At 40.3% G+C, this 27,819-nt stretch overlaps 1 protein-coding gene across 8 annotated transcripts in view; it reads left to right on the forward strand.

The window, feature by feature from the left end:
• Positions 1-27,819, forward strand: part of LOC125461531 (rho GTPase-activating protein 18) — a 129,173-nt gene that overhangs the window by 37,780 nt on the left and 63,574 nt on the right. For 4 of the 8 annotated variants that reach the window (XM_048550434.1, XM_048550435.1, XM_048550436.1 and 1 more), the window contains exon 1: positions 22,882-23,140. The exons of the other annotated variants lie outside the window; for them this stretch is intronic. In XM_048550434.1, coding sequence (XP_048406391.1) covers positions 23,016-23,140 — 125 coding nt within the window. In that variant the 5' untranslated portion in view covers positions 22,882-23,015. Of the gene's footprint in view, positions 1-22,881; positions 23,141-27,819 lie in introns of those variants that run through there. 8 annotated transcript variants of the gene reach the window in all.

Consider the following 27,819-nt stretch of genomic DNA (forward strand, 5'->3'; position numbering starts at 1 on the left):
ACTTTGGACTGTGAAAGGAAACTGGAGCAAACATGCATAGACAAGGGGAGAATGTGCAAACTACATACAGACATGTCACCCAAGTGTGGACTCAAACCTGTGTCTGTGGTGCTGTTCGGCAGCACTGCTAACCACTGAGCCGCCAAGCTGCCTTCTTGAACTGTTGCAGTGCATGTGCTGTAGGTAGATCCACAATGCTATTGAGGAGGGAATTCCACAATGAGTGACTTGGAAGGGAACTTGCAGGTGGAGGTGACCTCATTTACCTGCTGCCCTTGTCCTTCAAGATGGTTGTGGCTGTGCTTATGATTTGGAGGGTGCTGTCTAAAGATCCTTGGTGAATTTCTGCAGTGCATCTCATAGATGGTTCGCAATCCTACTGGTGAGCGTTAGGGCTGAAGGGTATTCAATCCTTGAACAATACGACTTGTACATCAGACATGACATTGAAAACTCAGAAAAAGTAAGGGACATGTCGTGGAAAAGGACTTTGACTTATCATTGTGGAAGAAAATCATAAATCTGAAAAATGCACTTCTGTTCAGTCAGTTCTGCTGCAGGTGAATGGGTATTTTCTGTGATATTTGGGGAATAGTAGGGAGGGGTTGGAGGGGGAAATGGGTAAAGCAGAGATTTATACTGGAAAACTCAGAAAAATAGTTAAAGTCAATTAATGCCATTGTCTCCTTGCTTCTATGCCTATTCTTTGGGAGTGATAATGTACTAGTGGGAGGACATGTCTCATTGATGCTTAGGACTATCGTGATTGATACGTATCAGGTCACCATTACTTGCTGTTTTATGACCATTTAGAATATCAACACCACTTAATCAGAAAATTGTGTGGCACTCAAATTAGGTGGACTTGCGTTTGCAACTGAGTATCTGATATCTGCTCCTGTCATGCAATAAACTGTATAAGGAGTGCAGTATCACAACATTGATCTTAATATTTCTGAATGAATTGCCTTTTGGGAGAATTAGGACTGCAATTTTTTTTGTGTTCATGCTTGTTTCTGTGGTGAACAATCAGAGAAACAAAAAAGCATCAGCCCAATGCATTCCCTAGTAAAAATCCCCAGGCAATACTTATGGAAATAGGAGAGATGATTCAATTTCTTTGAACCAATTGATTATGTGATGCATAATACAATGTGATTGAAAATGATGATTCAGAAACTCAGCAAATTTTTCGCATGACTTCTTATAATCATGCAGGCACAAAACCCTGCTTGAGAAATCTTTTTTCTTCTCATTGTTAATTATGGGCTAGTTACTTGATGTTTTTGTGAACATATCTACGTACAAGTTGGTGTCGAGTCTAAAATAGGTAAATGGTTAAGCCAACCACCTCTAACAAATTTTTACTGGACATAACAAGGCTCTGGGAGCTTGATATTATGACGGCTAATCTCTGAAAGGAAGAAGTACAGCAATGCTTTTTGTGTGAATAAGTGTTAGCTGCACATGACGGTGGATCAGTGGTTAACACCTCAGCCTTACAGCGCTGGGAAACTGGATTCAGTTCCACCCTTGGGTGGCTGTGTGGAGTTTGCATATTCTTCCCGTGTCTGTGTGGGTTTCATCCCACAGTCCAAAGAAATGCAGCCTCAGTGGATTGGCCATGCTAAACTGCCTGTGTTGTTCAGGGATGTGTACATTAGGTGGATTGTAGAAGTATGTCTGGGTGGGATGCTCTGAGGACCGGTGTGGACTTGTTGGGCCAAAGGGCCTATTTCCACACTGTAGGAATTCTATGACTAAATTATCTGAAGCCTGTTAAAAGCTTTGTTAATATTAACTTTCATTCAGAGATTACCATCATGGTACAATTAGCGTTAAATCAAAACTACTAGAGACCAGGCTAAAGTGGTTAATGAGGACAATAAAATAAAACAGTCATGCCTCAGTATATTATGAAGTTTTTGGCTCTGCTTTAAATGTTTAACAGGGCAATGAAGGCTGTTGTAAGCCACGTGACAGTGGCATTTTGAGATCTCGACAATCTTGAGTCTCAAGCAGATACCTAATTAAGGATGGCTTTTCACAACCATGCAGGAATTCACACGTGCCATAGTTTGTGGATAGTTCAGTAACAAGAGACTTGTAATATTCTAACTAGCTCATTCTTCAGTCTCACCATGGACAAAAGACAATTTGAAACTTTATGGGTGTTAGATGAATGTGAATTAATCCCAACAATATTTCATTTTACAATGATGGTTTCCAGAATCCAAAATAGTAAGGGTGGATCTAACATGTCAAATAACAATGTGGGATGGATAATCAAGGTATGCAACTTTCTTTGGATAAATAACTTTGAACTTGCCCATGTCACAAGATGAGGATGCCTTTTTTTGTTTACTGCTTTTAATCTAACGTGAAAGTTGTTCTTTAGCAAGACAGAATTGCCTCAGAAAGTCATCAAACTAGCTATGAGGGAACTAAACAGAAAAAATAATAAAGAGCACTGCTGCTAAGTTAGAAGAACCGCTCCCTCTGGCCTGTTCCAACTTCACGTTCAACTGAGAACCAGACTGTTAGAAATTTGACTACAAGAAGCCTTGCAGCCTACTAAGAATCCTCTACTTTACAACCAAAGTGTCAACTCATCAAAGAAACTTCATACCTGTCATGAAAGAGACTGAGAAAATCATACATTGTAGTTTGATTGTTTTCTGTGAATGAGAAGTCACATTTTAAACATTCAGTTTAAGTACATGATAATAAATAACCTTTAACTTAAAATTCACAAAAGCTTCCTTCTGGAAAACATTTAATTAGCACAAATCAATCTGTTGGTTAAAAAAAACACCACTCCTTAATGTCATGAAAACGGACCCTACCCCCAAAACATTTATGGATATGTTGGACATTTAAATTCAACATGTGGCTTTTAAGAGAATGACTTGCAACAAAGGACGGTGAGAATGTAGATTTAGTGGCTAAAATCTCATGGCAATATAGAATGTTGTACCTGAAGAGTGCCAAGAGAACAGTAGACAAAAGCACTTATAAAGGAAGATGGAACTTAAAAAACAAAATTGGAATGTGATTTTCTGTGGCTTGTGTCCAGACAGCAGTCCTGATGTGAGTTGAAAGAAAGACAATTTTGGGTCAAAGATGTGTTTGTGTTTTACCCTCAATGAGTACACAAGAAATAGGTTTTAAAACCAACAGTATTTCCAGTCCGTGTGTGCTAGCATGTTAAATTAGTGGTTGAAGTTCCACTATGCTAACATGAGCTGTGAAGGGCCAGAGCTGAGATCCCTTTGGAGATCCCTGCACATCCAGATAAAAAGAAATAACCCTCTTTGATTGCTGAAAGCATGTCATCAGCAAAGCCACTGTTAAACAAAACTGGACTCACTCCTTTTAGCTAACTATGGAATCAAGAATCTCCAAACAACTCTTCAGCTGCTACTGGAATTCAGTTACTGGTATCACCCACATTTAGGGTTTGCAAAGTTTCACAAACTATTCATCGCAAAAAGCTTATTTGTGTAGTTATTTCATTTTTAAGTTTTGAACTGAACTCTCATTTCTAACCTGAGTGTATGTGTGTTATGTTTAGTTAAATTTTCTAAACTCATTCTTTCTTTAAGTCAACATATATAAATTGACTCCTTTTAAAACAATGGAAAACATTGGCTGGCAAAATGTACTCGTTGGAAATGGATCCTTTTTCAAGGGATATTGTGACTGATGGAAGGAGAGGTCATATGAAGAAGAGCCTCACCCAGGTTTATAATCTCACATGGGTTCTGGTCGTAACATTATGTACAAAGAGCAATGAAAGGCACATATTACTTCTTCCTGTGATAAATTGTGTGCGATAGACTGAAAACAATAACAAACTGCAGCGCTGTTGGAAATCGTATAATTTACTAGACAAAATAACAAAATAGTTTCACATAAACAATGGAGAAGAACTGTGAATTTGTGATGACACTATGTTTCTGCAGCCTTTATCATCTTTACAGATTGAAATATCAAAACATAAGAGCTCAGACTTTCATAAATTGGTAAATTCTTTGTCTTACTATCTGAGGTTATGAATGTTATAAGCCACTAAGAAACTATAATAACAATCTATCTACTTTGCTACCTTTTGCATAGTTTTTGCAAGCTTAGTTTTCAGCAGATTCAAATGTTCAAAATTTAAAGTTAGGCAGCAAATAGGCAGTCAATTTTTAAGGATCATAAGAATGAAAATCTGGACTCTGAGTTTCAGTGGTAATTTGCATGAGTAAATGAAGATATGCACTATTAATTAAATAGAATACATCTGGGATGCATGTGATGTGAAGTGATAGCTAACCAGATTTTTAACACATATCACTATTTTGTTGCCAGCTATAGTCCATTTCAATCATAGACACATGTGTATGCTTCCTCTTTTGGTCTTACGAGAGGAAAAAGAAATTGTAACCTTTGATATACATTAAAAACTTAGATTATACTCCCAACAGATTTTGTGAAATTGTAGCATACAGACATTCAACCTCAAACATGTTTACAGGCACATTTGTTTTGGCTGTATTATGTTAAGAGATTTTCATTCTACTTACATCATAAATTGCAACTTTGCAAATATCTCAGAGTAATGAATTTGTTGCTATACCAATAAGCATAATATTTACTATACACTACATTTGTATATATGTCCTATGAAAATCTGACAGACTCTAATATGATACAAGGGCAGAATGGCCCAGAATCTGGTGTTATGATCCCAGCTGTTTGTACCACTAAAAAAGTATGATTCCAGAATTAAATCTGACCCGTTAGATTATATGCATTTATTTTTCACTTTTGCTAACAACAGAACAGTTTATTACACAAAAATGAAAATAAAACGAAAATAACAAAGTATCAAAAGACAGTTTAGAAAAACCTTAAAACACAAAGCAAAACAAAATTTTCAACTTATTTCCCAACACTATCCATCACAGAGGTTCAAATTCAGATAAATTACACCTCCACATCAAAACTATAGGTTTGACTGAACTGATTCTCCCCTGTTGTGTTTTATGAATTGTGGAGGCTTCTTTCATGAATATTGACAAATTTCAGAGTTTAGATTTTCTCAGCTTCTAATAATCTACAGGCTTCTAGTCAAATACTAGAATTTGCATAAACTTTTTAAAATTCTATACTTCTTCCTCAAGATTCCTCTGAACTGTTTGAGTTTTCCTCGATTATTTTGGTTCAGAAACACAGTAATGACCTTCAAAGATGCCAAAAACATTGTCTGGTGGGTAACAGTAAAGAGGAAGATGCTAGGTTTCAGGAGGATACAAACAGATTGGTCAGATGGATAGATCAATGGCAGATAGAATAACCCTGATAAAAAAACATGATGTAATGAACTTTGGAAAAAGGAACAAAGCAAGGGTGCCTTCAATGATTGGCAAGATATTAGGAAGCTCAGAGGAACAGAGGAATCCTGGTGTGGTTGTCCACAGATCTCTGAAGGTGGCAGAACAGGGTAGTTAAGAAGGCAATACAGGATGTTTGCCTTTATCAGTTATGACGTAGATCATAAGAGCAGGCAGGTCATGTTGAAGCTATCTAGAGCTTTAGTTAGGCCACAGATAGCGTACTGTGTGCAGTTATGATCACTACACTATAGGAAGGCTACAATTGCACTGGGGTTGAGGTTAAGGTGCAAAGGAGTTGCCTGGAATGTTGCATTCTGGCTGTGAAGAGAGGCTGGATAAGCTCAGATTGTTTTCTTTGGAGCAGAGAAGTTTGAGGGATCACCTGATTGAGGTGTATAAGATTACGAGAGGCTTGGACAGGGTGAATAGAAAGCAGCGGATCCCAATAGTCAAAGGGTCAATAATGAGGTCATAATTTTAAAGTGAAAGGCTGGAGGTTTAGAGGGATTTGAGTAAAGCTTTCTTCACTTCGAGGGCAGTGGGGGTTTAGAATGCATTATCTGGGAGGGTAGTCGAGGTGGGAAATCTCACAGTCTTTAAAACATACTTGAATGAGCATTGAATTGTCACAATGTTCAAAGCTATGGGCCTCGTACAGGTAAATAGTACTAGTGTAGGCAGTAGTATATATTTCGTGGTACAGACTTGATGGGCTGAAGGGACACTTCTGTACTTTATGATTCTCTGAATGTTTGCTGTACCTGTTGTAAATCATTGCAGCATAAAAACAACGTTCCATTTGCACCACCTGTACTCACGTGTCATCTAATCTCACAAAGCAAAATTAATATATGTATAAGTTACACACCTTTCATCATACCAGAGGCAACCACTATTCACAATTTATACTTACTATGTGAATTTTGAAATCAAACCTACAATTCCTAAATTTGCATATATCACCAAATTAGTGTGGGGCTGGGATGTTGGTGGAAGTTGTCAATAGAGTACAACTGAAAAAAATAATAGCAGAACACAACCAAACTTCCAGAATCAGCAAGTGAACAGCACATGAAGTTCAACACAAATAGATGTGAGATGAGTTGGAGGGACACAAAAATCTCAGAGTACAAAGAACAAAGAAAATTACAGCACAGGACCAGGCCCTTTGGCCCTCCAAGCCTGCGCCAATCATGATCCTCTGTCTACCCTGTCATCTATTTTCTAAGGGTCTGTATCCCTTTGCTCCCCGCCCATCCATGTACCTGTCCAGATATATCTTAAAAGACGCTAACATGTCTGCATCTACCACCTCGGCTGGCAACGCGTTCCAGGCGCCCACCACCCTCTGTGTAAAGAACTTTCCACGCATATCTCCCTTAAACTTTCCTCCTCTCACTTTGAACTCATGACCCCTAGTAATTGAGTCCCCCACTCTGAGAAAAAGCTTTTTGCTATCCACCCTGTCTATACCCCTCATGATTTTGTAGACCTCAATCAGGTCCCCCCTCAAACTCCGTCTTTCTAATGAAAATAATCCTAATCTACTCAGCCTCTCTTCATAGCTAGCACCCTCCATACCAGGCAACATCCTGGTGAACCTCCTTTGCACCCTCTCTAAAGCATCCACATCCTTTTTGTAATGTGGCGACCAGAACTGTACACAGTACTCCAAATGTGGCTGAACCAAAATCCTATACAACTGCAACATGACCTGCCAACTCTTGTACTCAATACCCTGTCCAATGAAGGAAAGCATGCCATATGCCTTCTTGACCACCCTATTGACCTGCGTTGTCACTTTCAGGGAACAATGGACCTGAAGACCCAGATCTCTGTTCATCAATTTTCCCTAGGACTTTTCCATTTACTGTATAGTTCGCCCTTGAATTTGATCATCCAAAATACATCACCTCGCATTTGCCCAGATTGAACTCCATTTGCCATTTATCTGCCCAACTCTCCAGTCTACCTATATTCTGCTGTAATTTCTTACAGTCCCCTTCACTATCAGCTTACTCCACCAATCTAAGTGTCAGCTGCAAACTTGCTGATCAGACCACCTACACCTTCCTCCAAATCATTTACATATTAATCCAAACAACAGTGGTCCCAGCACAGATCCCTGTGGAACACCACTGGTTACAGGTCTCCAATTTGAGAAACTCCCTTCTACTAGTACTCTCTGTCTCCTGTTGCCTAGCCAGTTTTTTTATCCATCTGGCTAGCACACCCTGGACCCCATGTGACTTCGCTTTCTCCATCAGCCTGCCATGGGGAACCTTATCAAACGCCTTACTAAAGTCCATATATATGACATCTACAGCCTTTCCCTCATCAATCAACTTTGTCACATCCTCAAAGAATTCTATTAAGTTGGTAAGATATGACCTTCCCTGCACAAAACCATATTGCCTATCACTGATAAGCCCATTTTCTTCCAACTGGGAATGGATCCTATCCCTCAGTATCTTCTCCAGTAGCTTCCCTATCACTGACGTCAGGCTCACCAGTCGATAATTACCTGGATTATCCTTGCTGCCCTTCTTAAACAAGGGGACAACATTAGCAAGTCTCCAGTCCTCCGGGACCTCACCCGTGTCTAAGGATGCTGCAAAGATATCTGTTAAGGCCCCGGCTATTTCCTCTCTCACTTCCCTCAGTAACCTGGGATAGTTCTCATCCGGACCTGGGGACTTGTCCACCTTAATGTCTTTTAGGATACCCAACACTTCCTCCTTCCTTATGTCAACTTGACCTAGACTAAGCAAACATCTATCCCTAACCTCAACATCTGTCATGTCCCTCTCCTTGGTGAATACCAATGCAAAGTACTCGTTAAGAATGTCACCCATTTTCTCTGACTCAGCGCATAACTTTCCTTCTTTGTCCTTAAGTGGGCCAATCCTTTCTCTAGTTACCCTCTTGCTCTTTATATATGAATAAAAGGCTTTGGGATTTTCCTTAACCATGTTTGCCAGCAATATCTCATGTCCTCTCTTAGCCCTCTTAATCCCTCGTTTCAGATTCGCTCTACATTCCCGATATTTTTGCAAAGCTTTGTCTGTCTTCAGTTGCCTAGACCTCATGTATGCTTCCTTTTTCCTCTTGGCTAGTCTCATAATTTCACCTGTCATCCATGGTTCCTTAATCTTGCCATTTTTATTCCTCATTTTCACAGGAACATGTCTCTCCTGCACGTTAATCAACCTCTCCTTAAAAGCCTCCCACATATCAAATGTGGATTTACCTTCAAACAGTTTCTCCCAATCTACATTCCTCAGATCCTGCCGAATCTTGGTATAGTCAGCCTTCCCCCAGTTTAGTACTCTTCCATTAGGACCACTCCCACCCTTGTCCATGTCCTACTCTACAAATAGACTAATCTCACAAAGGTTGCACAACAGGTTAATAAGGCAAAATTACAAAAAAAGAACAAACACTCGGTTTTATTTCTCAAAGGCTAGAATTGCAAAGTAAAAATGTTATACTAAACCAGTATCAAACCTCTGTCGTATCACAAATAGGGCACCACATGCAGTTCTAGTTATTCGGTTGTGAAAGATGTAACAGATCCTTTGGAGAGAGTGCAGAGAAGATTATCATGGCTCAGCCTTGAAATGTGTGAGTATATAGTTTAAGGAAAGAATGAATAGACTGGATCTTTTCTCTCTTGGAAAATAAAGATTGAGGATTACTTAATAGACAACTATTGTGTAGGCTTTGATCTGGTGGAGACTCGGAGAATGTTTTCATTTGTATGGAAGAGGATAATGCAATAAGATATGATGACGACTCATCTAGACTCAAAATATTAACTTGCTGTCTCTCCATGAATGCTGCCTGACCCGTTGTGATTTCCAGCATTTTTTTGTTTTCAGTACAGATTCTAACATCTGAAGTAATTTGCTCCTCTAATGAGATATGTGATTCTGTACCAAGAAGTCCAATAGGGATTTAAAAGAAACCTCTTTACCCAAATTGTAACCATGTTAGTTTATTGTCAGTAGTCATTTGAGCTATGCTGTATCGTAGTTTGTGTATTGGTCATTTCAGTGATACTGGAAATTACTTAGACAGGGCAACAGTTCACTTATGACCTGAAAATTTGATTTCTGGCATTTAATGACATTTCTGCATTCCTGTTTAATCCAGACTCAAGAAAATTTTCTGAGGAGGACCCTAAACACTGCTTCCACCATTGTTATGTAGGTTGGCCTGGAGTTCCCTATGTATTTGCACTGATGGCATATGCATTATCTGGAACAAATTAAGTACACAGCCAAAGGGATTACAGATGTTTTAGCAGAAGTGAATGCAATATGCTTATATTTCCTCAGTCTTTTATGGATAGTCTACTGATCCTTCTGTCTGATATATATTTCCCCACAAAGATAATCTCTTTTCCCAAACTGCAGAGCCTTATGCATTTATTTTTGAAATTTTATTTGCTCAGGATGTTTTCTTAAATTTTGTTGATGCTTCAGAATTCATTCAAGCACTTACACAAAGGCAATTGCTATGGTTACAGGTAATGATGACAGGAATGAATGATAACTGATTCATTCATACTTAAAATGTGCATGAATCAAATGGAGAGAGTTTCACTGAGGTTATATTGTTGAATGTTATATAACTACAACATTTAGTTTATTGTGATCTGGAGCACACAAATTATGGCAGATTTAATGGATTTGGCTACATTTCCGGGATAATTGGAAACAGAGGTATTTGTTTCCCTCTAGTGAGAATTGTGGATTAGTACAGCCCATCAAATTTAAATGCTGTGTTCTCCTCACATTTTTCTTCCTTGTTCAAATTCAGAACAAATGGTGCAGGACACAGGGCTACAGCTCCCATTCATTTGACGAGATTAAGGCATGCAAATCATTTTAAACTGAAAGAAACCTATGGTTTATCGGCCTGGGCATCAGAAAAACTTAACAATGCAGATTTCAGTAAGGTTAAAGTCATATAAAGAGAATTCTCCAAAATAATTTTTTGTTCCTTCGAATTCAAGGTAGCTGACTATGAAGAAATTAATTGGACTGCAAAATTATTAGGTGAAAAATATCTAAAGGAAAAATGATCAAAGTTGGAAAATGTCTTTTCTGAAATGTTGCCCACAAGAGCCTCAAAGAAGTCTGTGCTGCAGAAAAACAAATAATGGTATGGTCGCTCTCTGCCACTTTGTCAAAGGCAACTAGGGATGGGTGACAAATGCTGGCCTAGACGAATGAAAGGGTGTTTGGGCTAAATTAATTGTCAAATCGTTTTAATAATGAACATTGCTTCCCAAGTACAATGCCCATTTAGCACACTGATGTTGGTGGGTCCTTAGAAGGCTTAGGTTCTGACACAGTATTTAAAAGCTAGACGATACCACTCAGTCACTTAATCTAAGCCAGAACAATACATTTACCCTGTGCTGGTTGCTACCTCTGCCCCACCCAATGCTGAACTAATGTTACCTGTGAAGCAGAAATGCAGAAGCTGTTTTGACAATTCAGTATGCTTTCATACAACTATTACTGAAGGAAATCACGGGCAAGTGGCATGAGACCAGGAAGACATCCCGTTATATTCATCCAGCCTGGGCTGAAATAGTAGTAATACTCAGTGCTAATGGCTCTCAGGAACACACTCAGCATCAGTGCAGGATGAAAATGAATGATCTCCTGAGATCCACAAGGGTAAGTGGTACCATCTTCTCCCCAGCTCTACCACTGCACAACTGTCTCATAAACAGTCGTAGCCCTGCAAGCCTCATCATTCTATGTATGATGTGTATTCAAAAGGGTTCAAATCCAACTAATGTTCTCAACTTATTACACCTCACAGTCATCCCATAATCCCATATCAGGTAAATTTCAGGGGTTGGTTAAGTCAGTTGCCCACGCAGCTTGTTTTGACATAGAGTGTTGCCAACAATGTAGGTTCAATTCCCACACTGGTTGAGGTTACCATGAAGGAGTGTCCTTCTCAATCTCTCCCCTTCCCTGAGGCATGTTGACCCTCAGGTTAAACCACCACCAGTTGTCTCTCTACAATGAGAGTGCAGTCCTCTGTTCTGGTAAGGCTGGCGGCTTACTTTACAATTCAGCTAGATTGCCCTTAACTTTGTGTTTTTGACATCATTCTACTTTCAAAGCATATTCAATGCTCAGTTTTGTTTATATTGTTTTCTTGGCCCCCAAACAGCTTTTCCACTTCCTGTTACTGATGTTACTTTCTTTCATCTTAGGTTGCCCCTCAGGTTCCCATCCCCCTGATACATAAATTTTAACACAGCTCAACTACACTAGCAAATCTTCTGAGAGGATAGCCTTTCAAGACATAATGAATGCAATAGAGATTACAAGGTGTAGAGCTGGATGAACACAGCAGGCCAAGCAGCATCAGAGGAGCAGGAAGGCTGACGCTGCGGACCTAGACCGTTCTTTAGAAATGGGGGAGGGGAAGGGGTTTGTGAAATAAATAGGGAGAGAGGGGGAGGTGGATAGAAGATGGATAGAGAAGAAGATAAGTGGAGAGGAGACAGACAGGTCAAAGAGGGGGTGGAGCTGGTAAAGGTGAGTGTAGGTGGGGAGTTAGGGAGTAGTTAGGTCAGTCCAGGGAGGACGGACAGGTCAAGGGGGTGGGATGAGGTTAGTAGGTAGGAGATGGGGGTGGGGTTTGACGTGGGAAGAATGGATAGGAGGGAGGAAGGACAGATTAGGAAGGTGGGGACAAGCTGGGCTGGTTTTGGGATGTAGTTGGGGAAAGGGAGATTTTGAAGCTTGTGAAGTCCACATTGATGCCAGCCGAAGGTTGCAGGAACAGCAACTCATATTCTGCTTGGGAACCCTGCAGCCCAATGGTATCAATGTGGGCTTCACAAGCTTCAAAATCTCCCCTCCCCCTACCGCAGCCCAAAACCAACCCAGCTCGTCCCCGCTTCCCTAACCTGTCCTTCCTCCCACCTATCCCCTCCATCCCCGCCTCTTTGACCTGTCTGTCTCCTCTTCACCTATCTTCTCCTCTATCCATCTTTTCTCCGCCTCCCCCTCTCTCCCTATTTATTTTAGAACCCTGTTCCCCTCCCCTATTTCTGAAGAAGGGTCTAGGCCTGCTCCTCCGATGCTGCTTGGCCTGCTGTGTTCCCAACTCCTCCTCACCCTATCACTTTCAAGGGCATATTTAAAGGTAGAGTAACTTGTAAAGTAAAATGGGTGGATCCTTGTTAACCACCCATCCCAACTTGACTCCCGTATAATGGGTGGACAAGGCAGCCTGCCATTCTTGAGCTAGTGGCTATTTAAGAGCTTCATCCCACCCCTGATGCAATTATACAAATGACAAGGGAAGGCAGACCAAGATAGGATTTCCCACAGCTTTCACTGCAGGGGCAGCTATCAGGCAGAAAGGAATTTACCTTCTTTTGAGAGATTGGTGTAGTTTCCTGTGTTCCTCGGAGTCAGTCAACATTATGCACATCTTTAAACCGCTCTCGGTTTCTAAAACATGGCTTCTGCCTATAACTGCCCCTAGGGTTGGGGTGACAAGCCTTGGCTTCCCACTTCTGATGGCCCTGTGCTGGAACCAGAAGTACCTAGGAAGTGTCAGAAGCTGCAGGTGGTAGGGGCGATAAACTGTGAATAGGTAGTCATAACAAGGTTAAGCCTGATGTTTGGAGCCCTTCATTCACAGAATGGAAGGAAAAGCTGGAGGCTCATGTGAGAGGAGGGAGCTAGTGGGTGTGCAGTGTGATATACCCAGGGTGGTAAGGGGTGCCTTGCTCCCTGCAATCTGTCCAAAATCTTTTCTCTGTTTTAAATGCGTCAACCCGTCTCCTGAGGTGATGCCCTGGTCCTATTCTCTCCTACAAGAGGAAACAATTCCACATTTTCACATTTACCTTGTCACGTCCCCTAAGATTCTTCTGTGCTTCATTGAGGTCACCTCTCATTTTTCTCAATTCCAATGAATGTAGGCTCAACCTACTCAACTTCTATTCATAAGACAGTCCCTCCATACCCGGGATCGACTGAATGAATCTATTTTTTTTCACATCAGCAGTTATTTATTGCATGTTTGTCAGTTGTTTTCAATTTGTAGCCCTCCCCATTTGCTATTCTCAGATTTCCAGGTTCAAGTACCTTTGGGTTCCGGGCTTCCTATGGGCACAATGACATTGAAAGGTTTAGATAATTACAGTTTTACTACTGTTTTGTTTTTTGAATCATATTAGTTATTCTCTGGCTGGATGAAGATCAGTTAACAAGATTTTACATTAAGTTTTTCTTTATAACATGACTTCTTTGCATAAAGTTGCTGATTAATAAATAAATTTGGCAATTTAAAAAGAATGTATTTATATTCCTGTTTGATTTATATTTGAATTGGATAACACTTTCTGGAGCTAAAGCTGTTCCAGGACCTCTGATAAAATCCATTCATATTCCAAGTTCATACTGTTTTGTGTGGGAATAAAATAGAAGATTTTATGATGATTAATTTTACTAGATAGACCTTTGTCCCCTAGTGTCTCATTGTTCAAAGCGTACATGTAAACTGAAGATTCTATTGATACAATATGAGCAGATGGATCACAAACTTTTCTTGAGCTGTGCTGTGAGCAAGACAATGCACTCTCTCCTTACTCCCTTACATATTTGGGAGCTACAATCTGAAAATAATTTGTGTGGAGCATGCATGGTGGAAATAATTATCTTTCACTCCCAGGCACAGATCTGGTTCAGTTAGCTTCAAATGAGTATCCATTTAAAAGCATACTAAAACTCAACAGTCCATGACAATGGTGATATCCTTATGGTTGTGAATCATCAATGCTTAACTTTTTAAGTGTAAAATATTTAAGACTGAGAATGAGTGACATGACCTTTAATCAGCCATTCAATTTAACCAAAATTCATTGAACTTGGAGCTGAAATGGTTTGTTCCAAAATCCAGATGAAGAGCAATACTGTAATCAAATCAAATGCAGGATTGGTGTGTAGACACATGATTGGTGATGTTTATATATGGACATTTAAATGTTTGTATGACATTGCTGAGTACATTCTGTCTATATAGAGGAGGTAAACGGAAAAATGTAAACATTGGTACAGTAGTGACTGTTCTAACGATGGCCCTGTGTCATATTGTTAAACTTTAAATCTGCATCAGGCCATACTGTATTTAATCTGTTGATATTGATAATGGGGCATTATCAAGAGCTTGCAATCCTTTCATACTGTGAGATCAGACTGCTAGCAGCAGTAAAGTTGGGGTAAGGATTAGAGAGGGGAAGCATCTTATCTGCTCCTTGAATACTTAAGGACTGCTGGATATAATTTTCTTATAGATCTGTAAATAGGTGAACAATCAAACAAATGTTTCACTGAGAAGCAGGTAACATCGTAGTAATGTTACTGGCTAGTAACCTCGAGGCTAGGAGGACAGATTCAAATCCCAGTATGGTAGCTGATAGAATTTAAATGAAACCAATTCCTAAAAGTTGGAATATAAATCTAGTTTCAGTAATCATCAAGTTATCATCTAATATGATAAAACTCAACTTGTTCAACGTTCCTTAGGGAAGCAAATCTGTCAGCCTTACCTGATCTGGCCTGCATGTAACATCAGCATTGGAGCAATGTGGTTTACTCTTAAATGCTGTCTGAAATGGTCCAGTAAGTCAGTCAGTTCAAAGGCAACAATGGATAGTCCATGAATGCTGGTCTTACTAGCCATGACCACATCTCATGTAAGAATAAACTGAATATACACCTAGAAGTCAGCTTTCAGGTACAACTGGGCAGCTCTGTGTGCAGTGCTGTGAAACGTTCACCTAATTGCGTCAGATATATTACGGCTCCCTCTGGCTCAGAAACAATGCTGGCCAATGTGATCAACTAATTATGGATTGCACTCCACTCCTGTCTCTCCCTCTCTCTCTCTCTCTCATACACAGACAGAAGGAAGGACACACACACACACACACACACACACACACGCACACGCACACGCACACGCACACAAGCACACACGCACACACAGCATCCACTTGGAGCCCACAGTTTACCAAACAGGAAATATACCAGTGTTGTATCCTTAATCAAAGTTTGCGAATAGGCATCAAAGAATGGGGGAAGATAGACTGAGCACATTCTATAAAACATAAACCCATAATTGAGAAGAACAAATAACTGATTCCCTCCAATTATGAAGTACTTGTCCATGTAAGCTACAAGGACTGTTTATTCTCAAGACAATATAACAACCGTCTTTCTTCCCACAACAGAATGAATGGCCAAAGGAAAGATAATAAAATGTGAGGCTGGATGAACACAGCAGGCCAAGCAGCATCTCAGGAGCACAAAAGCTGACGTTTCGGGCCTAGACCCTTCATCAGATGAAGGGTCTAGGCCCGAAACGTCAGCTTTTGTGCTCCTGAGATGCTGCTTGGCCTGCTGTGTTCATCCAGCCTCACATTTTATTATCTTGGAATCTCCAGCATCTGCAGTTCCCATTATCTCGAATGGCCAAAGGAAATTGTCACAGCCCTATCAGTTGAAATTATAAAGATGCAAATATAGATTATCCCCATCCATATATTTTTATTATCAGAATGACAATCTCAGCAGATGATGCCTAGTTAGTTATTGCTGCCCGTAAAACAATTGGCAGAATATGAATATTAGTGTGTGATGCTGACAATTATAGCAGATAAAGCATTTATAGTCAAATATAGGGCAAGCAACAAATAGTTCAGGTTTCCTGATACCAACGTCTTGCTAGGAAGCATGATAACAATGATAAACTCATACCAATTTTGGACTGAAATCTAAAGTTGCTTCTTGCTGTCTGAAATCAGAAGATTTCAGTCTCCCAGATGACAAAGCACATAGAGGAATGTGGCACAAGCATGGAAAACATTGTTTGTGAAGTTCAATTATCAAGCTTTAAATTTATCTGAAACTAAGCTAACCATTTCATTGTATTAATGAATATGTTATTTTTATGTGATGTCCTCAGTAATCATTTCTTACTTCCAGTTGCTCCTTTAATTTGATTAGTCACTTTTTATATCATTGTGTACGAATGCTGTCCACATAAATTACCTGAATTTGCTGATTCTTAAATGAAATATATCAGCATATTTTGTTTATATTCCATCTGTACTGAAGGATACACAAAAGATATAGATAGGAATCAAATGGAGGCCAGCAATTCTCTTCCAGGCTTCAGTGGCACAGAAGATTTTATAAATTGATTCTCGGTTCTACTCAAATCTCCACCATATAAATGCAATTTTTGGCTTTGACAACTTGATAGGTATAAGCAGGAGCCTTTTTAAAACTTGAAACTTGTTGTTAATGAAAATCTGATGTTGTTCAGTCCAAGACTTGTGTTTTGGAAGTATTAACTTTACGTGCTTGGGTACTCCACTAGATACCTTCCTCTCTAGACATAAACAAGTTCTTTTAAATTTGTTTATCAATTGTGGCTATCAGTGGCTAGGCTAGTAATTATTAATCATCCTAATTGCCCTTGAGAGGTTAGTGATAAGTTATCTTTGTTAACTGCAACCATCCAGGTGGTGTACATTGAATTTTTGTTAGGGAAGGATTTTGATGATTTTGATCTAATAACACTGAAAGAATGACATTATAGTTCCAAATCAGGTTGGGGTAAAGCTTTAATAAGAGATTTGCAAGCGATGGTGTTAATATGTTACCTGTTGTCCTTGTTCTACTCGGTAGAACAGATCACAGGTTTGTAAAATGCTGGTAGGTGGCTCATGTGCATTTTGTTTATGGTAAACACTCTTTCACTGTAAATCTGTGGTGAAGGTAATGAAGGTTGAAAGTCCTGGATGAGGTGCAGTCAACTGGACTTCTTTGTCCTGAATGATGTTGACCTTGTTGATTGTTTTCGGCATTGTACTCAGCCAAGCAAGTGTAGAATATCCCATCACTCTCTTGATTTGTGCCTTGTAGATGTTGGACAGGCTTTGAAAAGTTGGAGGGTGGGATTTTCCTCCAGGGCTTCTAGACCGATGTTGGAACCAATTGTGGATCCCTTTCCAATATTTCCCTGCTGTGAAACTGGAGCAGCAAGCTTCCAGTATTCGACCTCCTAAGAGGCAGGACAATATGAAATTCTCTAATTATACATTCCATCTCGCATCCAAAGTTGTCTCTGCTACAATGGGGAAATTACCAGGAGGTAAATTACTAATCACTACTCCCAAACTCTGACCTGCCATTTGTAGGCACGATATTTATATAGTTATTCCATTTATGATTCCGACCAATGATAATTCCAGGGTGTTAGTGTGGGGACGGCGTGGGATTCAGTGATGACAATGCTATTGAACTTCAAAGAGAGATAATTAGACTCCCTTTTTGAAGATGGTCATTGCCTTTCATTTGTGTGCCCTGCATAATACCTGCAATTTTCAGTCCAATCCTGTGTATAACCAGATCTGATTGTGGCATAAGCTACTTTCAATATCAATGACATTGTGAATGGCACTGAACACTGTGCAAAGATCATCTTCATTTCTGACTTTCTAGTAGGTGTGTGCAAGTGCAGAACTTGAGTATTGTTGAAAAAAAACACATTATGCTGAAGCATTTCATCTTGCAAACATCAGGACATTCACAACAATAGCAAAGTATGTGGAATAGCATTTATTACTGTATGATAGAAGAGTGTAGATTGATTAGCAAGTGGACACTGATTGGTAGAGGTGTGGTCATTATGCAGAATGCACCCATTAATGAGACTGTTTTAACTACCAAGCTTTGTTTAAACTTACACCAGTCAGTTTGACTTTGATTGACCAAATCAGAGCAGCAGGTGATGTCATGAGGAATGAACCGGGGAATAATGTTACCTATTTTGTAAAGTTTGAAAAGGTGCACGTTCATTCTTTCTGTCTGCTCGGACCAGTTCCCTGTGTGTCAATGCATTCACATCCCTAATGCGCAATTATCCAACACTCTGACTCTGACAGTCTTAAGCTTGTCACATATGGGAATTCTTCACACATACAGGATTATTTCATAAATACTGTTTAATCATGGAACACTCTAGGCCAAATCTTATGTTTATTTTGGCTAAGTGTAAGTTTTGTTAGGTTTCATGGATGGCTTCTCTCCATGAGGCCTAGAGACATTTCCTGACACATCTTTCCAAAGTCACCTCACCAACGACCTACACCACCCATGGCATTCTTCCCAGCTGAGTCTAGTCCCATTCTTCCACCTGTAGTCGCGGAACAACTAGCCACTGCTGGGATATCCCAGAATGGATTGGCATACGTGGCACTGGTACCACATTTGTTTACCTGGACAAGCATTGTTACTCCAGGATTACCCCGGATGGTTCCACAAATTTGCCATAGACATAACAAGAGAAGGTAAAATTGTTCCTAGTGGATTAGGTGGCGCAGAGGTGACATGTCTACTCCTCTAAGATCAGCCGATGAGGCCATGATACCAGACCATGCAAGACTCTTCCAAGGTTACCAACTGGATCAGTGCAGTCTCAGCTGCTTAATGGAATGCACAGCAATATAGGAAAAAGGTCACCTATCTTGTCCACTCCATCAGTGTAAATGCCATGACTTTCTCTCTGATATTTCACCTTCACTCTACCTGTACCAATGAACTTGCCTCCCTCATGTTCTACCATTTTCATTACTGTCAGCAACAACTTCACTCCCTCACTCTCACCTAGCCCAACCCCTGACACCATTAACCCTGCATGGCCTCTGTGTTGTGCACAGACTTGCTCGTGACAACTCTTTGCTTGCATCAAAGTCAGTACCTGTGCCATCCACTTTTATTTCCCTCATACCTATCACTGTCTTATTCCAGAAGGAAAACAGACCACTATAGGGCAGAATGACTGCAGTCTTGTCATGGGCTGCCTGACATTTACCTCCTCAACTCTCGTGAACTGAACATACTGAATCTGACAGTCCAAGCTACTGACTGACTGTACCCATGCACTTAGATAGTATTGGAGGCTGCTCTTGATTTACTGTGCCTGGACCACTGGTATAAATTTAAAGGTCTATTGCCCTTGAGTTGACTGAGGATTCCTGACACTGTGACAAGCTTCCTGCCTGTGTGTGTGTGTGTGTGTGTGTGTGTGTGTGTGTGTGTGTATGTGTGTGTATATGTGTGTGTGTGTGTGTGTGTGTGTGTGTGTGTGTGTGTGTGTGTGTGTGAAATGGCATTGAACTCAAAGTGAGCCTGGTATCTCTCACTGAAGGGCAAGGTACTAAAATGCAAGGCAAGGACTGGCAGGGATGTTGTGAGCATCAATGTGGGCTCAACGTGAGTGTGGGCTGAGAAACAGACAAACAGACTGGAGATGTGTGTCCCTGGGCACAAAGTGTACTTGCAGCAGCATTACAATCATAGTTGCTGATGTGCCCTGTGGTACATGGCAAGATGATGAGCTGTGCCATGCGGTTTCTTAGAGACTGGCACATGCTGGTGCCAATGTCTGTAGATGTGAGGTGCATATGACTGGCATCCATTGAGTGGCCCTGACGTGTTGGTCCCTGGTTCCAACATGGAGGTCCTTTGGAACAAGCACCAAGCTGGAGTTGTAAGGTGCCCACTCTCACTTTTACGTCAAGAATTGGCATCTAGTTTGCTCAGGGCAGGTGGTATGATAGAAAGCTACTATTAATGGGGTGAGTTCTGCAGTTAATAAGATCTTTAAGAAACAATCTTAATAGGCAACTTGCCTTGACTTCTGGAATTTAATTAAAAGATGCAATGAGTTGTTCTTAATGTTAAGATAAGCCTAATGAGCTTCTCATGCAATTCTGCCATATTTCTCGCCATAGGGTCCCTCTATCCAAAGTTTGGGATTTTTCTGACCCAGGCAGGTTCAGTATGGTCCTGACATTACCTGTAGTGAATAACTGAAAGAACATGTTCTTTGATGAAATCTGTCAATCCTTGGTTGTTTGGCATCACACCATCACTGAAATTTGTATACGAAACCGATCATCACATCCCAAATTGTGCTTGTTGCATCCAAACAAAATAAGTGAGAGCAAATTCAATGTCATAGAATCCCTGCAGTGTGGAATCAGGCTCTTCAGCCCAACAAGTCCACACTGACCTTCAGAGTATCCCACCCAGACCCATTCCCCTGTAACCCACCTAATCCACACATCCCTGAACACTTTGAGCAATTTAGCATGACTAATCCACATAACCTGCACATTTTTGTACTGTGGGAGGAAGCTGGAGCACCCAGAGGAAACCCATGAAGACACGGGGAGAATGTGCAAACTCCACACAGACAGTCACCCAAGGATGGAGTCAAACCCGGGTTGCTGGGTTTGCTGAGACAGCAGTGCTAACTAACTGAGCCACTGTGCCATCCCCTTTATGTTGTGCAGTAGTTCCCTACATGGTGTCAGTATGCTGATCATGATATTGACTTCTAGCTGTGGAAATCATTGCTATGCATGGACCTCAGAGGCCAGCACAACAGGAAAGAAAATTAGAGGGAATGCTGGTGGCCATTTTCCTGGTTCAGTCCTTGGGACAGTTCCTTGAATAATCAGTCTCATTTAAATTTAAACAAAGATTGGCGGTTAACTGTCAGTCTTTATTTAACTTGTACATACTTGATGCCAATCTGTACTCACTCGCCAATGAGTCAGTATCCTCTCATACTGTTATTCACCTTTATATTGGTATTCTTTCAAACCTGTGATCCTGGGACCTCAAGGGAATGTAGAGGTAGGTTATCCGTTCAGGACTCCTGGCTGCAGCTAGGTGCAAATGTCCTGGTTGTTTAAAAAAATGGCCAGGTTACATGCTGCTCATGTCCTTTTCAATAGGCATTCTTTTAATTCTTTTCCTTCCCATAGCCTTTTTCCATAAGTTTTGTGACCCTTGATAAAAAGCTAAGGAAAACCGTGTTCAAGATTGCATCTAATCTGCCGTAAAAGCAAATGTTTGAAGATGTGTGGCAAACATGTTGGTAATCCTTTCCCCAGTCGCACTAATTGTATGATTTTTTTTGATGTAGTATGCTCTGTGTGTTGTGTTCCCTTTCCACCCTAACTGAAACCATCAGTTTTCACAGACTTTATGGAATGTTGTTTAATAATCTTCCAAAATAGTGCAAGTTTCACGTTCGAGACCAGAGTACCCAATATAAGCTAATACTTCAGTGGTTTTCATTTGTGTTCACTCGAAAAAGTGAATATGGCCTAGAAATGACGGGATACTGTAGGGGGAGGGGCTTAGATTAGTTCACAGGTCGATGCAACATCGAGGGCTGAAGGGCCTGTTCTGCCCTGTGTTGTTCTATGTTCAATGTTCAACACTTTGTTAGTAACATAAAGCATTTGAATGTGGAGCGCTACTGGTCCCAGGGATGTCAAACTTATGAAATAAGGAAGCAAAGAACTGTGGATGCAGGAAATTTCAAACAAAAAATATAAGTAACTGGAGAAACTCAGCAGGTCTGGTAGTTTTTGTGGAGAGAAAACAGTCAACATTACAAGTCCAGTGAGCCCTTTCAGAATGCTGTTACTTCTATTTTTATGTCAACTTCGTGATTTTTTTGAGATTAAAGAAAAAGTTTAGCACCATGGATTTCTTGAGATGAAATAATCCAGACTTTGATCTTACTTTTTCATTCATGGGCTGTAGTTGGTGATAGTTAGGTCAGCATTATTGTCCACAATTAATTGCCATGGAGAGAGTACAGAATGGGCTGCCTTTTAAAATCACAGCCGTCCTTGTAGGCTAGGGACACCACAGTGCTGTTAGAAAGGAAGATCCAGGATTTTGACTCAGCGCAATAAAGGAATCGAACGAAGCGAAAGAAATCTGACTAGATTTTTTTCTACAACGATATTCTGCTGGTGATATGAAAGATCAAGTGGTCGATTAGCATTGTGGCTAAGCTGAGTCAGCCTGTCAGAATCATACAACATAACGAATATGTCAGAATTCTGCATGTTTCGACACAAGAGACTTTGCATCACATTGTTTATTCATTTGAAATATTGTGATTTTAACTTCTGTCTTTACATCACTTCATTGGATTATTTGCAAGAGTGACATTTTTGGCCGATAACAAACATTTTACAATAGCTCGCCATTCATTTGCATTGTGACAAATTCCTACACAAAGAATGAAGCAAAACATGTTCAACCAAATGCTTCATCGTAAATAGATTGTCGTGTTGCTCTCCAGAAGAGTACTTTCTTTTGTTGTTAGATGAAAATTTGCAATAAGTACGAAAAATAAAAGTTGAGCCGGTTAAAAACAAGACGCTGCAAAACATTGAGGTGAAATTTCGCTGTTATAAAGGAACGCGCAAAAGTGCACAGTCCAGTTTAGCGCTTTGTACAGTACAATGGTTTATATTGCTTTTAGGTTGATGTGCGTGTCAGATCGAGGGGGTGGAGTTGTTAACTTTTGCAGCCCGTAGATTGCTGTCAGACTGGGAGGTTGGGTTAACATTCCTCCTAAATTCGTCTTTAGAGAAGGAGCTCTCGTGAACGACATCCTTCCTTTTATTGAGGTTTCTCTTTAGTTTGGGCTGGAGCATTTCCCTGTACCGCAAGGAAGAAGTCGCCAGCTACGATGGAGAACGTTAAGACAACAAATATCACTTCAAACACTTATTCCCGTATTCCGAGAGCAAGAATGTATGCGAATTCCATGCCGGCGGCTGTACGTAAATGCCCACATCCCAAATTTGCCCAAAGGTATCATTTTGCTTTATTAATTTCAAAATAGTATCGCGCATTTATATCTCTCCTTTAAGTGAGGTGAAACCAAAAACTTCCATCTGCTTTTTGTCACTACTCTTGGTTTTAGTACAGATTGCAGGATCGTTATCCGAACAAATTAAAAGTTAAGTATAGTTATGCAAGACTGCGTTCAGGCAAGCAGATTTTTAAGATCATGTTTATGGTATAAAGATTTATGGATGCTTGTTTTAAGGTTTCAGTGTGTATGTTTTATTTGGCCTTCATATACTTTTCCGAAGAACGGTTGAATCGTATTCACAAATGCACCTCGGTTATAAAGTTTACATGCCTGCTGCTTTGATTGCATTTCCATCCAAATGGGAATTTATTTATAGTGCTGTTCACAGTTGTACTCAGTTGGACTAGGTCAGACCTTGTGTTAGTAGGTTGTTTAATGGCTTTCTATGTTAGTTAAACTTTTCCTTGTACGTTTGGGTTTTCACATTTTCTTGTAACTTACTGAGGGAAACCAGGCATCTGGGAGCTGACCGAACAGGACAAACTATGTATCAGTGTAAGCAATAAGTTTGGAAGGTTGTGGAACTAACAGCAAAATGTTTTCTTTTCTTTGACCTTTTCCAGGGCCTGGCCAGGAGTTTCACAGTTGCACATAGGGATGCTTTAACCTTCCATCTAAGGTAGTTGATGATTGTTCAATGTTTGCATGGAGGGTTTTATCTTGCAAACAGTTGGGATCTGATTGAAGTTAGTCGAAGCTTTGCAACTTTAGTCTTCAAAGCTAAGGAGAGATTACTGAAGGTCATTGCTAATTATTCAAAGCAATTTTCTGCAGTTAAATTGGGTTGGCTTGAATTAGAAAGTCTTTGCTGATGAGTAGATGACAGCTTTTTGTAGTCCGTCAGGTTATGTTGTCTTCTGTGGTAGCCCATGCTATCTCAAAAAGCACCAAACTTTTTAAATTGCCCTTTTGTTATGAATAGCAAAATCCAGCTGAAAGACTGAGAAGGACATCTTTATTAATGTTGCTGATTGTCAAGTCAGATCCAGAAAGGAAAGTAAAGGGAAAGCAAAACTGAATTGAAAGAATTAAAAAGAAACAGAACGGAAAACAAAAAATTGACATTTTAAAAATCTCTTAGAACACTTGGAAGAATATAACTTTAAATTTATAACAATTAATTTTCTGTTTCAGAAATATTGATTGCCAAGTACTAGAATTTATCATGTTATTGAATGGACAAACCGTAACTTTATGTGGCAAGCTAAATTCCAAATCTACTGTGCAAATACAGCAAAGTCCTGTAGGTCAATTTATTTCAATGGTGAAGTAGAGAGCAAAATGAAGTTTTTGTGAAACTAGTGATGGAGTGGCAAAATGTGTGGGTGACCTTTGGAGTTTGAGTTTAACTCCGTATCCATTCAGTGCTTGAATTAGCTTTTCCATTTCCTCACAAATAGTAGAATGTGGCATTAGTTGTTATTCTGAGTGGAACACTGAGGTAATATTACATATTTTCTGGGTTAAGCTGATGTGAACAAAGCTATTGCTTGGGTTTTAGAAGATTGGAAACGATTAATTCTGACATTGATTTCTGCATGTTAGACAATAAGATGCAGGAGCAGAAGTAGGCCATTGTGCCCATCCAATCTGCTGTGCTATTCAATGAGATTATGGCCAATCTGATAACCCTCAATTGCACTTTGCTGCCTTTTCACCATAACCCTTACACCCCTTACTGAGTAAATATCTATCTCAGCTTTGAATATAGTTCATGACCCATGTTCAACAGCCCTCTGTGTAAAGAATTCCACAGATTCATTACACTCTGAGACAAGAAATTCTTCCTAATTTCTGCCTTAAATATGTGACCCCTTATTCTGAGATTATGGCACAGTGGCTCAGTGATTAGCACTGTTGTCTCGCACCAGCAGTGACCCAGGCTTGAATGTAGCCTTGGGCAACTGTCTGTGTGGAATTTGCATAATCACTGCATATCTGCATGGGTTTTCTCTGGGTGCTCCAGTTTCTTCCCACAGTCCAAAGATGTGCTGGTCAAGTGGATTGGCCATCCTAAGTTGCCCATAGTATCCATGGATATGCAGGCTAAGTGGAATTGCCAGCGGCAATGCATGGTTAATGGGATAGGATGGATCTAGGTGGGATGCTTTGGAAGGTTGATGTGAAATCGATGGACCAAATGGCCTGCTTCTACACTGTAGGGATTCTGGCCCTAGACTCCTACAAGGGGAAACAACCCTCCATATTTTCCCTGTCAAGTCTCCTAAGAATCTTGTGGGTTTTAATGAAGTCACCTTCCCTTCTTCTAAATTCCAGTAAGTGCAGGACCAATCTATTTAGCTTCTCCTTATTGAACAGCCCCTCCAAACCTGGGATCAGCTGAGTAAACCTTCTGCAGGCAGCCTGTAAAGCCAATGTATCTTCTCTTAGGGTATTCCACTTGTGGCCTGACTAGTGCCTTGCATAGTTTAGTAAAACATCTCTACATTTATATTCCATTCCCTTTGAAATAAAGGCTAATTTTGAATTTACTGCTGAATGTGGATGATTGATCATTGTGATTCATGCAGGAGTTTTTCCTAAATCACTTTGTTCTAGCTTCTTTTGTTTTTGTTCACTCATGGGATGTGGACATTTGCTGTCTGGCCAGCAATTATTGCCCATGCCTAGTTGCCCCTGAGAAGGTGGTGATGAGCTGCCTTCTTGAACCGCTGCAGTCCTCCTGCTATGGGTTGAACCACAATGCCATTAGGGAGTGAATTCCAGGATTTTGACCCTGCCACAGTGAAGGAACAGAGATAAATTTCCATGTTAGAATAGTGAGTGCCTTGGAGGAGAACTTGCAAGTGGCAATGTACCCAGGTTTTGACTGCCCTTGCCTTTCTAGATGGAAGTGGGCAAGGGGTTGAAATGTGCTGTCTAAAAATCTTTGGTGAGTTTTTAAAATGTTTTGTGTAAATGGTACACACTGCTGCTACTGACTGTCAATGGTAGAGGGAATGGATTCTTGTGGATGTGGCGTCAATCAAGCAGGCTGTTTTGCCCTGCATGGTGTCAAGTTTCTTAAATATTGAAGGAACTACACCTATCCAGGCAAGTGGGGAGTATTCCATCATACTCCTGACTTGTGCCTTATAGATAGTGGACAGGCTTTGGAGAGTCAGGAGGTAAATTAATTTCTGCAATATTCCTAGTTTTGGACTTTCTTTTGTAGCCACTCTGTGTATGTGATGAGTCTGGCTGAGTTTCCTTTATTCTTTATTCATTCATGGCGGAGGGTGTTGCTGGCTAGGCAGCATTTATTGTCCATTCATAATTGCCCAGAGGGCAGTTACGTGTCAACCATATCGCAATGGGTCTGGAGTCACATGTCGGCCAGACCAGATAAGGATAGCAGTTTCCTTCCCGAAAGGACGTTAGAGAACTGGAAAGGTTTTTCCAACCATCGACAGTGGATTCAGGATCATTGTTAGACTCTTAATTCCAGATATTTATTGAATTCACATTTCACCGTATGCTGTGGCGGGATTCAAATCTGGGTCTGCAGAATGTCATCTGGATTTCTGGATTAACAGTCCAGTGATAGTACCACTAGGCCAATGCCTCCCCATTTGTTTTTGGTCAATGGTGACCCCGAGAATATTGATAGTAGGAGTTCAGTTACACCGTCACCATTGAATGTCGAAGAGCAGTGATTAGATTGTTTCTAATTGGAGATGGTCATTGCCTGCTGCTTATGTGGAGTAAATATTACTGGCCACTTGTTAGCCCAAGCCTGGATATTGCCCAGATCTTATTGTATTTGAACATGGATTGCTTCAGTATCTGAAGAGATGTGAATGGTGCTGAACATTGTGCAATCATTGGTACTGATCACTGTGGCACTCCACTAGTTACAGGTTGCCATCCTGAAAATGCCACCTTTATTTCATCTCTCTTTCTTAGTTCACCAATCCTCTGTCCATGGTATAATTCTACTCCCAACACTATGCTCTTTTCTTATTAAATAGTCTAATGTGTGGTACCTTATGAACGCTTTCCAAAAATCCCACCCTTTTACATTCACTGCTTCCCCTTTACCTATCCTGCTTCTTACTTCCTCAAATAATTATAGTAAGGTGTCTACTTTGATTTCCGCTTCATCAAGCCATGCTGTCTCTGCTTGATTGTAATACATCTTTTTAAGTGCTCTGCTATTGCATCCTTTATAATAGATGCTAATATTTTCCCATTAACAGATGTTAAGCTATGTAGTCTATAGATGCCTGGTTTTTTCTTGTCTCCTTTCCTTCTAAAATAAAGATGTCACATTGACAGGTTTGCAATCCGCTGATACTTTTACAGAATCGAAACTCTTGGATGATTACTACCAGTGCGTCCACTATTGCTGTCGCTACTTCTTTCAATATCCTAGGATGCATTCCATCAAGTGTAGGGGACCTATTGGCTTTTAGCCCCATTAGATTTCCTCTCACGGTTTCTCTTGTGATTATTTTTCCTCTCTGACTGTTGCCACTTGATTATTTAGTAATTTTGGAATGTTTTGGTGCCTTCTACAATGAAGACTGTTGCAAAGTATTTCTTCAATTTGTTTGCCATTTCCTGGTTGACCATTATTATTAACCCAACCCCATTCTCTAAGAGGTATATATTT

Source organism: Stegostoma tigrinum, chromosome 19 (assembly GCF_030684315.1).
Source record: "Stegostoma tigrinum isolate sSteTig4 chromosome 19, sSteTig4.hap1, whole genome shotgun sequence".
In the NCBI taxonomy this organism is placed as follows: Eukaryota; Metazoa; Chordata; class Chondrichthyes; order Orectolobiformes; family Stegostomatidae; genus Stegostoma; species Stegostoma tigrinum.